Source organism: Barbus barbus, assembly GCF_936440315.1.
Source record: "Barbus barbus genome assembly, chromosome: 37".
NCBI classification, from domain to species: domain Eukaryota; kingdom Metazoa; phylum Chordata; class Actinopteri; order Cypriniformes; family Cyprinidae; genus Barbus; species Barbus barbus.
Window position 1 is genome coordinate 7065250 of NC_136715.1, and position 13888 is coordinate 7079137.

General features: G+C 36.9%; 1 protein-coding gene across 2 annotated transcripts in view; it reads left to right on the forward strand.

The window, feature by feature from the left end:
- Positions 1–13342, forward strand: part of LOC306856815 (semaphorin-3F-like) — a 66913-nt gene extending 53571 nt beyond the window's left edge. For both annotated transcript variants that reach the window (XM_079396295.1, XM_079396296.1), the window contains 10 exons: positions 1612–1726; positions 4376–4445; positions 4643–4787; positions 5037–5259; positions 7132–7220; positions 7756–7797; positions 8401–8558; positions 9371–9438; positions 9947–10080; positions 11228–13342. In XM_079396295.1, the coding sequence (XP_079252421.1) occupies positions 1612–1726; positions 4376–4445; positions 4643–4787; positions 5037–5259; positions 7132–7220; positions 7756–7797; positions 8401–8558; positions 9371–9438; positions 9947–10080; positions 11228–11647 (1464 nt within the window). In that variant the 3' untranslated portion in view covers positions 11648–13342. The remainder of the gene's footprint in view (positions 1–1611; positions 1727–4375; positions 4446–4642; positions 4788–5036; positions 5260–7131; positions 7221–7755; positions 7798–8400; positions 8559–9370; positions 9439–9946; positions 10081–11227) is intronic.
- Positions 13343–13888: the final 546 nt, after the last annotated feature.

Genomic DNA, 13888 nt, shown 5'->3' on the forward strand with positions numbered 1-13888 from the left:
TCAGGGCTTCATGGATCACCCTCCGGAGAACCAGCCATTCTGCATCTCACATCTGAACCCATCTGGTCGCCATCCACCCTCTCGCACAAAGATCTTTAGCTTCTATTAATAACAATGAGTCATGCAATCAAAGATGAAACACGCAGAGAGAGCCTGGGGTATGATCATTCATATCATGTATACAGTTTGTTGTATGTAACTCATTTAGCTGCATCTGTTAAAGAGGTAGTTCAGACAAAAATGGAAATTTCTTCATTTACTCATGTCATTCCCCAAAAAGTATGACTTGCTTTTTTTCTGCGGAGCACAAAGGGTGATTTTGAATTAATGTCAGTGAGGACTGGGAATGTCAAGCTCAAAAATAGTATTGTGGATTTTCCTTTATTTTTCCATTATATTCCCAGTCTGCTGAAGTCATGCAAAATGTAAATTGTCGATGAAAATTGAAATATTAGTATATCCATTTCACATAGAATATCCAGTTCACAAAACCAGTCTGAATGATTCGTTCACAAATAGGACTGATTCAGGGCCGGATTCACGAAGCATTCTTAAGAATAAAATTCTTCCTTACTGCCATTTTTCTTATTTTTTTCTTATTTTTATTATTTTCTAATTTAAGAATGAAATTAAGAAGATTTTTTTATTCCCAAAAACATTTCTTAAAGACGAAACATTAGAGGAATTTGAATGCCTGAAAAAAAATCATTGTACTGTAAATAACCTCTGAAATTTAGGATAACCTCCAACTTGTCTTAAAAACCCCAAAATAAGATGTCTAGTGAAGTTATTGATTTCCATCAAGCCTATTGCAACAAAAACAGTTTGCATGTTTATTATGGATATGTAATCTGCTGGAAACCAAAAAGTTATTTACATTTTGTCTTTTATTTAGTTGACAAGTGCATCTTTGACAAGACCCACCATACAATCTGAAAGTTTGTCACTTTCTTTATAAGAAAAAAATAAGTTCTTAAAATATCTTAGAACATTTCACAAAGAAAAAATAAAGAAGTCTTAAAAACTTCTTAGAACGTATCTTAAGAAATGTCTTAATTTCGTTCTTAATAAGATTTTGTGACTCTGGCCCCTGACTCCTGGTCATAGCAGTTAACATCTAGTTTACAGACTATTTTGATGCTTTTATGGTGTTTAATGTCCTTTTTTTGTCCTTTGAAGCTTAAATCTCTTATTTCAATTTACTGTATTACAGTATTACATTATATTTGTGTTCCACGGACGAAAGTAAGCAAAGCTGGTTTGGAACATTGCAATGAAGAATAAGGAATTGCAGCTCTTTTTCATTTTTGGGTGAACTTTCCCTTCATACGGTACCTCCAAACGAGTAGGTTGTGATTGAAGTCAGATGATAAATCAGGATTCCTCAACCACCCCTCCCTGAAATTTGGCCGGCCATCAGACCAGATTGGTGTGTTTTGTGAATCAGATGAGACACTATTTGCAATCTTGTCTTCTCACAGCTAACTTTTCCTGACTGTTTGCTCCTCTCTCTCCCGCTGCGGAGGGGCTTGCCATGAATTAAAAGCAACTATTTCACCTCTCTTTGATTTCGACTCAAACTGACGGCTCTCAACGTGTGTGTGTTTACAGAACGATGACGGCGGTCACTGCTGCTTGGTCAACAAGTGGAGCACCTTCCTGAAAGCCCGTCTCATCTGCTCGGTCCCAGGAGCTGATGGAATTGAAACGCATTTCGATGAGCTCAGTAAGTCTCCGTTTCTCTCTCACTCTGTTCATCTCCAACAGATAAAGTAATCAGTTGAAAGGCCCCATCTCGGCTCTTAAAGTGGTTTGCTTTGGCCAGAGGCCAGTCAGGGATCACTTTAGCTGTGTGTGAATGAGAAAGATCCGCTCCTGGTTAGTCAGGTTTCAGTGGCCCTGTCCAATGTCGCCCACACCCTACTACAAAACCACATGCAAACCCTCCATCCACCCACAACATCCTGGATCCCCTAACGGGGGCCTCCAGGTCTGCATTTACACCGGGCCAGGTGACGTACCTCACCCTCCCTGCCATATGGCACAAGATTCCCCCCCTACGTCCATATGCTGAGATGGATAATGGCTTATTCGGAGCCGTGTTACAGAAATCCACCCTCTTTTTCTGAACAAAAGGCTCTTTTGAGAAGCCTGAAGGTGTGGGAGATGTGCTATGAGCTGTGGAGAAACTTGAAGGGAGTTGGGATGATGTCCAGAGAGCAGGCCGTGCCCTGTGGACGGATCAGGTGTACCGACAGGAATGCCGGGTCCACTAAGGGTCTCTCTCTCGCACTTACAGTCATTTCTAGACTAATTGGCCCCAGTGATGTAGGGAAACGGCGGACTATGATCATGCTGGAATGTATTGCTGTTGCTCATATTAAAAGAACAGATTTGGGCTCCCGAGCACAGTATAAACACATTTGGCTCTTTATTAGTGGGGAGGATGTTTACACAGGCTCATGGAGACCTTGTGGATATAGTTGTGTGTGTTGAAGGAGGGATGTCCAGGCATTTTTAATAAGGCAATAAAGCTGTAGTTCGTTGTGAGTTGTGTTGGTCTACTAATGAATAGGATTAAGCTTTTATTATAATACAGATGGGAGTTTAAGTACACAGTGTCATAGTAGTCAGAATGATCAGAATTACACATTTACATTCTTTAGAAATTAGATCTCTTATATAAACACAATGATTTCAAAGTTTGGGCTCAGTAAGAAGTCTTTTATTTAATAGAATAATACAGTAAAAACTACAATATTGTGAAAAATTATTACAATTTAAAATAACTGTTTTTAAAATGCAATTTATTCCTGTGATGCAAAGCTGTGATGCAAAGCTGTCAGCAGCAATTATTCCAGGCTTCAGTGTCACATGATCCTTCAGAAATTATTCTAATATGTTGATTTGTTGTGCTGCAGTATGTGTACAGTATGTGCAAAATTATGAATATCTCTACTGTCACTTTTGATCAATTTAATGCATCCTTGTTGATTTAAATTAAAAAGAGTAGTAGTTCACTTTCTGAATAAATAGTTTTGGTCTTATTATGCATGATTCATGAGTACACAATCTATATTATCATAATTTTCTATCATAATTGATTTTCTCTATAAGGTCACATGGGTGGGGAAAAATAATGTTAACCATTAATATCATAGCATAAGTTTTAGCAATCCAATGAAGTATTGATGCATACCAAATCAAATACCATCCTATATTACTTTCTATTGTAGATTGTTGCACTTTGAAGTAGTTCGCATAAGTTGTTAATAAATGCTTTTATGTTTTTAATGAAATTTTCTGCCTTTTCTGTTCAGTGAAGAATGATTTTGTAGATGTTAACCGATTTTATACAGCTGCTGTGCTCATGTGACTTTGGCTTTGCATTTACGGGAGTTCTAACAGTTGGAATATGTTAAGAATTTGGCAAATTCGTCCCATATGGCCAAATGTTTGTTAAAAAAATGCTGTAAAGATGTGTCATTTTAAAAGTATGTGTGTTCATCATTGTCTAAAGTTCTCCTGTTATGAAGGAGAAAGGGGGAGGAAATCTGCCTCAGGTTGCCAAATGCATTGGCACGGGCAAAAGAGAGTCCTTAAAGTGTTATTAGTTGAAAGCATAAGAAAAATAAGGGGATGGGAGATGTTGCAGACTGAATTTGAACCTGCATCTCTGAAATGAACTCTGTGTATCTGAAACATGTGCATTAACTATTCCACAACTGCCTTCTGCATTTTTCATTTAGAAGATCATTAGTTTCAAGAACTGGGAATGAGTTATGAATGAATTTTTGGTTGTCTTATAAGCCCATGTCTTTGATCCATATACACATGATGCTTCACCTGCACTATACATACAGCTACACTCAGATATAATGGTTGGCAGGATGTGTGTGTGAGGCAATAGGAACCATATGCTTTGCTATCCTCGTCCTTATTATCCTATGAGTTCTCCCTGAGGGGCACTTCAGCGGACACACTCACTTATTCCCTTACACACAGAAACACTGTTTATGCAAGCCAGCTCAGCATGTTTCATAATAGTGATGACATGCAATGTCTCCTTCACATTATTTACTGTCCAGTTTACTATCTTATTTACCCAAGTGTTTTATCTATTTTTAAAATATTAAAAGCAGTTTGTGTGTTGTAGATTGTAGTGTGGCTTAGTGTTGCTATTGTTAAAAAAAACTATAAAACATTGACTAAAAATTCTCATTACTTCAGAGATGGAGAGTGAAATGCAGTGAGAAACTCTGAGTCACAGGAAGTTTGTCCCAAGATTCATGAAATGCGCTTGATTTATGCACTGCAAATATTAGTGTTCTCCAGCTTTGTCACAGCAATGCTCCTCTATGTTTGTGTCTTTTAGGGGATGTGTACATACAGCCCACGCAGGATACTAAAAATCCCGTCATCTATGGGGTCTTCTCTGTGTCTGGGTGAGTTTGAATATACCAGACAAGGTCTTCCTCCATCTGGAAGTTGTAGTAAACACTGAAAGGGCTTGTTTAGCATGGGCAGTTGTTCACTGCATTTGCATCTGCTTTTTTCCATGTACACTTTTAAATGCTTTATATATTAATAGTTCTATACAGTATATAAGCTATATAACAAAAACTGTCACATTTCCCCCCAGCTCTGTATTTAAAGGCTCAGCAGTCTGCGTCTACTCCATGGCAGACATTCGGATGGTGTTCAATGGACCTTTTGCCCACAAAGAAGGTCCCAATTATCAGTGGGTGGCCTACACTGGAAAAATCCCCTACCCTCGTCCAGGAACAGTGAGTTTCAGCCTCTTATGAACCAGACTATCAATAATAAGATGAATTATTGGCATACTGATATAGAAATATTAATCTAAACCTGCTGTTGTAGGTTAAAACAACAGGCTTGAACTTAACCAAGCTGAAAGTACAAATTATTAGTGTGGTTTATCCTATAGATATACCCATTTGGAAGTTAGGCTTAATATTAGGAGAATACAGAGATCTAATTGGCTAAGGTTGGACCCCTTTACCCATTTTTACTAGTGTCCTGGTGGGACTTTCACCCCTAACATGAAGTCAACGAAAGACTACCCTGACGAGGTCATCAACTTCATGAGGAACCATGCCACCATGTACCACGCTGTGTATCCAGTGCACAAGCGCCCCCTGGTGGTCAGGACCAACGCGGACTATGAGTTCACCACCATCACTGTGGACCAGGTGACCGCAGCAGACGGCAACTATGAAGTACTCTTCCTGGGTACAGGTGAGTTTGGAAACTAGCCTGATTTTTACATATTTATTTTTTTTAATGTTAACTTATCATATTATATGCAATAAAATATGCACAGTTTTATATTTATATTATTTTCAGTTTGTTATTTCAGTTTAGTTGAGTTTTCATTTTCATTTAAAACTTTATATTTATATAAAAATAAATGGTTATATTTATTGTTAGTTTTAATTTTAGCTTTTGTATGTTTAGGGCTACTAGAGTTAATGCGATACAAGTATAACAAGTATAATTTAAAAATGTTGTTAATAACAGCATTCATTTTCTCCATAGTGTTGTTGCTATCTAATGCCTTTTTTTTTTTTTTTTAATAAAATGAAAAACAGGCCCCATTTTACATTAGGTAGTCTTAACCCTACTAGCCTACTATGTATTTGCATTTAAATTAATCATTTGATACAATGCACTTATTGTGTACATGCGTGTTTTTACATTGTACTTATATTTTTTTAAAAATACTTCAATGTAATTACATCTGTAATTAATTTCTGTAATTGCATTTATAGGTACACTGTTGACTCATCCATTATACCTTAACCCACTCTTAAACCCACCCATACCCGTATCCCACCTCAATAGCAGCAAAATTGTTTTGAGTTACACTTTATTTTAAGTTGTCCTTTTTACTGTGTAATTATACATTTAAGGACTGAGTAATATTAATTAACTACATGTACCTACTATATGGATAGGGTTAGGATCATTTATTGTTATTATAATAGTAAGTACATGTAACGTGTAACAAGGACACCTTGTTTTGCAATACAATTTGAACTTATTTTATTATGTATTTACATAGTAAAGGACACCTAATTTAAAGTGTTATTTTTCATTATCAGTGTTACACTGGTATAGCAATGTGTGTGTATGTGAGTTTTTTTTATGTACAGTAACTGTCATCTTACCTTGTCTTTAAACCTTTGTCAAGACACTGAAACTGCTGCGGGATAAAGGGAAATAGTCAGTTTCATTCTCCGTGTACTGTACATTTATCAAAGGAGGTGAAAGCATCTGACTCTACTTATTCTACTCTATAGGCTTTGTGTTTCCATCATTCTGTTCTTGATATAAAAACTGTGAATGCAGCACCTTAAGGCTGCAGGGTCACTTTAGTAGTATCCATCAACCTACAACAGATGATCTGCCTAACTCTCATCTTCTTTTCCAACTTTAAAGAGTCAAAATGACATCATTCTTTGCTCTCGCCGTGCTGTAGGTTATCTCTTAGTCTGATTTTCTTGCTTTGTGAGTCTGAGAGTCTAATGGGATTTTAAAGCAACTCTACGTGGCCCATTGCACCTACAAGCACTCACAGGAACGTTCCTGGCTTTCAGCTGCCGGCGCTCGCCTGCATTCAAATCTCAGGTTAGATGTATTGCTCCGGTTGCAATAAATCTCCGGTGACATGCACGGAGGAATCCAATGGCACGCTTAAATCAAACAAGCTTTTCGCTAGGACACAGCCACTGAAATACCTCAGCTTTCCAGTAGAGACAGAGCCTGACAGGGTACAGCCAAGCTGAAAGATGAATATGCCGTGAAAAACAGGGAAAACAAAAGACAAAAGAGGGATTTTTAAAGGAAGGGATGGTGTGTGGAAAATGTGAAGGGTCTACACGGTAGATGGGATGGGAAGAAAGAGAACCTCAAAGTGTTTCTGTACTCGGTGAAAGATAATAATCATGATTTTATCAGGGCATAAGATGCAAAGACAAAAGGCTTGGAAAATGGAATAGATACAAAGTTGTCAGAGGAATATCATGGCGCTTTGAATGTTTTGGGACTTGTAAAATGGAAGTGCACTTAGAAAGAGGCAGTTTAATCTGTCTTTCTTTTGGCCTACAGACAGAGGTACAGTGCAGAAGGTGATTGTCCTGCCCAGAGATGACCTGCAGACAGAGGAACTGGTGCTGGAGGAAGTGGAGGTCTTTAAGGTGAGATCTGAACCTGTTGTACTTATTAATATTACACAGCTCTTTGGAATACTTGATCCTGATTGGTCTCTTCAGCTCATCAAGACTGCATTGATTTAATAAAAATACAGTAAAAACAGTGATGTTGTTAAATATTATTACAATTGACAAAAGCTTTTTTCTATTTGAATACATTTTAAAATGTAATTTATTCCTGGGATAGTAAAGCTGAAGTTTCAGCATCATTACTCCAGTCTTCAGTGTCATATGATCCTTCAGAAATCATTCTGATATGCTGATCTACTGCTCAAGACACATTTATTATTATTATCAATGTTGAAAACAGTTGTGCTGCTTAATATTTTTGTGGAAAAAGTCATTTTCTTTTATAGAAAATATAGAGAGTTCAAAAGGAAAGCATTTATTTGAAACTTGTTACGTTATAAATGTCTTTACTGTTACTTTCAGTAAATTCAGTGCATCTTGCTAAAGCAATAATTTTTTTTAAAAACAAATCTTACTATACTAATACATTTTTTACATCTTTTACTTTCAGGTCCCTACTCCTATCACAACTATGAAGATTTCTTCAAAACGGGTAAGAATTTGCTGTACGCTAAACCTGATAACATTGTTCACAAACATTGATGTTTTCTATAAAATACTGTAAGGATTCCCGAACCCATGAAAAGCACAACAATAAACCCACTTAAGCTAGACATGCAGCTGCTATCTGTCTCTGTAATCCATAAACCGCTTTCATATGGGGATAAAACTTTTACAGATGCATGGAGATAAAATATTACATTTCACGTTGTGTTTTATTCTTTCACCATGATTTGGATTTGTGGCAGATGTAGCATGACATCATTACTAGGCTGTAATTTAAACCCTAGTCCTCCCAGAAAAGCTGGTTTAAAACAGCGGATCCTAAAAGGAAATGTCAAGTGTCTAAATGCTGGAGGGAAAAAAAGCTCCATTATCAGAACAGGCTTACATTTGCAGTTCAAAACCTGCACAGACCTGCACTGTTAGATTAGAGCTGAAACAAAGGTTTGAAAATAGAAAACGATGTACCTTGAAGTTTTGGAATCAAATTATATACAGTTGAAGTCAAAACTTTACATGCACCTTTCAGAATCTGCAAAATGTTAAAAAAGACTGTACCTCTGCATAACAATATGTTATCATTTTGTTGCAGCAACAACTATATGTGGCGTCTGCGGTTGGTGTGACTCATTTGGCCCTGCACAGGTGTGACGTCTATGGTGAGGCCTGCGCAGACTGCTGTTTGGCCCGGGACCCTTATTGTGCCTGGGACGGCAAATCCTGCTCTCGGTACTCGGACTCACAGAAAAGGTAAATATGCCAAAGAACTTCAAACCAAATTACATTTACACACAGTGTTAAGTCAGCATATTTACATACACATCATTTAGGTATGTACAGTAACACAGTTTTAAAATGCCATGTTAGAACAATAGCCTAGTGGTTAGTCCGTTAGATTTGAATCTGCATCTCCATTTTCCATAATTTCTCAATAATCTGGCCTATGTCTTTCTTGGTCTCTTTTTATTAACATTGATAGGAAATAATGAAACACACATTAATAAGACCCAAACAAAAATAATTCAAAAACTCTTGTGCATCAAAGATCGTATTCCAGTCTTGTGCGTTTATGATGATTCGATCCTCATTTAGTCACAGCCTCCTAATTTCTGGAAATTTTGTTCATTAGATGTTGCAACTGAAGATGTTTTGCTCTTATGCCGTCAGATGCATTAGTCATATTGAGGGGAAATGACAGTTTTCATAAGTGTCTGCTATACTCATACATTTTAATTTATTCCAAAGTGTTTGAGTCAACAGGTGTCCGTATGGATCTTATTTAGTGAAGGGCGAGTATTGTTATTGTGAAACAGGATGGGACTTTCCCTAAAATTGCAGAAAGATGAAATCCCAGAGAGACAGATTGATCTTTTCTTTCTCCACTGAACTTTACGCTTGTTCAGGCTGCCAGCGTTCATCCGGGCTGACCGTCATATCTTTAGCGTGTTGAAACTGAGAATTTGAATAATCTAATCATATGAGCAGTCTACAAAATTTCCCTTATATGTGTGTAATCAGTTAGTCAATTAATTTCTTATTTTGTCATATTGGCTTCCTTTCAGACGCAGTCGGCGACAGGATGTGAAATACGGGAATCCCATAAGGCAGTGCAGAGGATTCAATTCCAACAGTAAGCTACTAGCATAACTTTACTACAATTAATATTTGCAAATATATAAATTGATTATGTATAATAGCAATAAATGGATTTAGTTCTGCCTGTTTTTTATTCTAGTGTAAATGTATCCATCTAATAAATATTTTGTATGCACAACTAATTCATAGATAAATAATTTACAGCTAATAGTTGTTTTCATAGCATAACGCTTTTATCAACATCATCAGTTCATGAATTCAGTTTTATGCATTTTCATTTATTTTGTAAAATTTGTTTCTATAAATTAAGCGTATATGTAAAATACAGTTGTGCTTTCTTTATACGACCATAATGAGCTGTTAACAGAAGACATCATTGTGCTTTGATCTGAACTGAGTTTATTTACATTACTGTAGTTTGCCTGACACGACTCTCACATTCTACTGGCTCTGCTCTAATAGTTCATGGCCAGCTCTCGTTCTCGCTCCAGTGATGTGCTGATGTCAATGAGAAATGACATGTTGTTGTTGTTGTTGTCCAGCCAATAAGAACACTCTAGAGACGGTGCAGTACGGGGTGGAGGGCAGCAGCACGTTTTTGGAGTGCCAGGCCAGATCACCCCACGCTGCTATCAAATGGCACCTCCACCGAGACAACAGCGACAGGAGGAGAGAGGTGAGGACACACAATTACATACATATAAAGCAAATGGTATAGATTCAGTATCCTCCTTTTTTAGACATACTGGATGACAATAATAGTATGATAAAGATAACATGAGAAAGTGGATTTGATTTTTTTATTTAAAAAATGATCTGTAAAAAATTATATAATTAAAAATGTTTATTTTCAAATATTTGTATAATTACACTTTACATATAGTATAATGCATTACGTATAGCATATACATTTATAGTATAATATTGTGTAAACGTAATAAAATATTGTACATATACAATTTAAATGTAATTATACTCTCTCTACACATATATACATAATGTATAGTATAAATGTAATAGCAATTTAATTATAATTCAAATAACATTTTATAATGTCTAATATACAGGTATATTTTCTCATATTTAATATATAATATTAAATCAATATAATTGTACAAATATAATGATGTTATATATTTGTTACTGTATATTTTGTAAGTATAGTATATAGTAAAAATGTAGTCATGGGTGGTGATGGCGCAGTGGATAAGACACATGCCTTTGGTGTGAGAGACCCGGGTTCGAATCCACTGTGAGACACCAATGTGTCCCTGAGCAAGACACTTAACCCCTAGTTGCTCCAGAGGCGTGCGACCTCTGACATATATAGCAATTGTAAGTCGCTTTGGATAAAAGCGTCAGCTAAAAATGAATAAAATGTCAAATGAATAAATTTAATATTTATAATTCAATCCCCGAAAGGGTCACTACAGGAGAATATGAGTGCATTTGCGTTGAAAAAACATTTAAATTTATTTAACCGTCAGGCCTAAAATGGATCATTGTTAAACCCGTCTCGATCCAGAGACAGGGTACAAAGGACTGGAGAACCGTCACTAGATCCAACCAAGAGCACTCCAAGCCGTCGAGCAAAGAGATGTTTTATAGAGAAAGAACCACCTGCGTGCCGATGTTCCCAATCACGCAGCAATCAGCCATATACCATATGATATATATAAAATTAAAAATCATAAAAATAATTCATAATATCATAAAAATATTGCTTATTGGTATCAGCCAACCATATGCAACAGTAAGCAGTCTGAATGACACCTCCAACGTTCATTGCTTTATTTCTCATGGCTGTTTTTGTGTTTCTTCAGGTCCGTACCGACGGGCGCGTGATGAAGACAGATCAAGGCTTGCTACTTCGTTCCCTCCAGTCCTCCGACTCTGGTATCTACGTCTGCACAGCCACAGAGAAGAACTTCAAGCACACCTTGGTCAAACTCCAGCTGGTGGTCTTGACCAACCAGGCCGTCAACAACATCCTGGTGGAATCGGGCCATCCGGTGACGTCTTCGCTCCAGTCCAGCCCCTGGACCCCCAGCGCCGGACAATACAAAGACCTTCTGACCATCCTCAGTCAGCCTGAGATGGGCCTCATAAACCAGTACTGCCAGGACTATTGGCAATATGGAGACCCGCTTACGGGGGTCATCAAGGCCAAAGACCTTAAAGAGCTGAAGGAACAGAAGAAACCGCGGAATCGCAGACATCATGGGGACGAGGAGGAGACATGAGGGCGTTTCCGCCCCTCCCCGGCCTTACAGGAAAGACTTCTAAAAGGGGAAAACCTGGAAAAAAAGAAAAACTTCCATCAAATGAAACCGAACTTTGCAAGCAACAAACGGAATTCCCTTTTAACACATAAAGATGATATCATACACAGTATTTATTGTAGGTTGTATATAGTTCCATTCTGTGGATTTCTTTGTACTTAAATAGAAAAATGAATGCTCTTTGTGTATAAGTACCTAACGGGCAAATATTATTGTAATATTATTTTTATTGTCACAACTACCAACGAAACAAAAGAAATTCTCCAATTTCCATCTTTCGGGCATTAACGACTCGTATATGTTGACATAAACTCATAGACTATGAACTATGTTGAACTGAGATGGGTATGGAAAGAGCGAACGGGGATGAATCTTCCCCCTTGGACTCTTCACACGGAAAGACACTTGAGGCAGGAGACGCTGACATCACAATGCACCTCACCACTAGTCCCACCCCTAAGTGCATTCTGGTCCCTCATTGTTTACAATGATACACCAGCTCATACTGTCTTCCTAATGTCACTCTGTATGCACAACGCATCTGTTTCATTGCACAAATGTTTAAGGTAATCAAGTTTCATGGCACAATTTTTTGTGACTGTTTTGACTAACGTAAAACAGCTGCTGAGGGCTCTTAGTAAGCTTTTATTGTTTTTATGCCACTTTTGAAAAGACTAAAAGCACAAACCAACTTGCAGCGCGATGATGTCATGAATGCACAAATGCGAAAGCACGTCCAGGTCATATTTCACCCACTAAAAAAGTAAATTAAGCCATTCTTTTCAATTTCCCATTTACACCCATGTTTTAGTTTTTCAAATGTAAATTGTTATTACAAAATTAGACAAATATACTAATTTTCTCATTATAGTGAGAATGCATTTTTTTTATAATATTATGATCACAATGCAATTATATTGATATGTCACAATGCAAATCTGGTGACATGGGACTTGGTTTTAAGCAACAATTATATATAATTATATTCCCTTTCATTTTGGGGTGAAATATGATCTGGTACGGTTTTGTGAGATTAAGCTAGGCACATAGCCTAAATATGAATTTAAATAAACTGGCGAATGCTACAATATTATAAAAGACACATCCTGATATATGACAATACCTATATTCATTCTCAAAATGTGTTTCCACTGTATAGAGCATTTTATCACAGTTTTAAACTACTGGAGGTCTTGGGAAGCTGGCTTTTCACTGTGTGCATGATTTATGTAGTTGTATTGTAATTACAAAATTAAAGATAGCTACGTTGCAGTTCTTTCTGTTCATATATTTTTATGGTCAGTGTTTGACAGAAGGCTGATGGTCTTTTTCTGCGCGGCTTATAAAGGCAAAACAGAGGGCAACTATTCACCTTAAAACGTTGACTGTTTTCTCAGCAGTTGATGGTATTGTTACTGTTCCTGCAAAGCACCACATGGCCCCAAATCCAGTATGAAGCAGTGTCTTACAGCAAGAGAAAATGGTTGTACAATTTCCTGGTATTTTTAAGATGTGTCTTTAGAAATGTTTGTGTTTTTATTTTGTCATCAGTTTGAGACTAAATGCACAGGTGATGTTACTGTGATAATTGTGTAAATGATTTTTTTCCCCTCTTGCCGTTGCTGACTAATAAATTAAAGCTCTATATTTTATAGTAATTCAGCCGTTCATTTTTTTTTTCTTCATCAGCTGATACTTTTTTATTTTTTGTTTTTTTTTGTGGAGGAATCCTGGGCTGAAAGGACTGAGGATGGATTTGCTGGTATGTTTGAGAAAGTAAAGCTATGTGGAAACAAAATTTCACGATCAAAGCATTTACCTGCTGACACAGTGGTGGTATTTCTATAGAAATCCAGATGTATCAAGCAACTTTATCCAAAAGTGAAAAAGAATTAACTTCACATTTAATTTCCTGACCCTTATGTCGTTCTAAACCCTTTTTCTTAAATGCTAAAATTAAAAAAATTAAGCATATATGTAATGACCACTGGCAACTGGCAAGGTTCAGATAGCACTGTAACAGTGATATATGATATTATACCTTTGTGTGAATACCAGACCAAAATAAGCTGCTAATTTATAAGCATCTTCGGAGCTAGTGCAATGTGAGATTTCTGCCGCCTTTCTTATGAGTTTATACAAACTTGAGCTTGTAGATCATCATTAACACATAGTATTCTTTTACGTCAAGGTGCGTTTTGG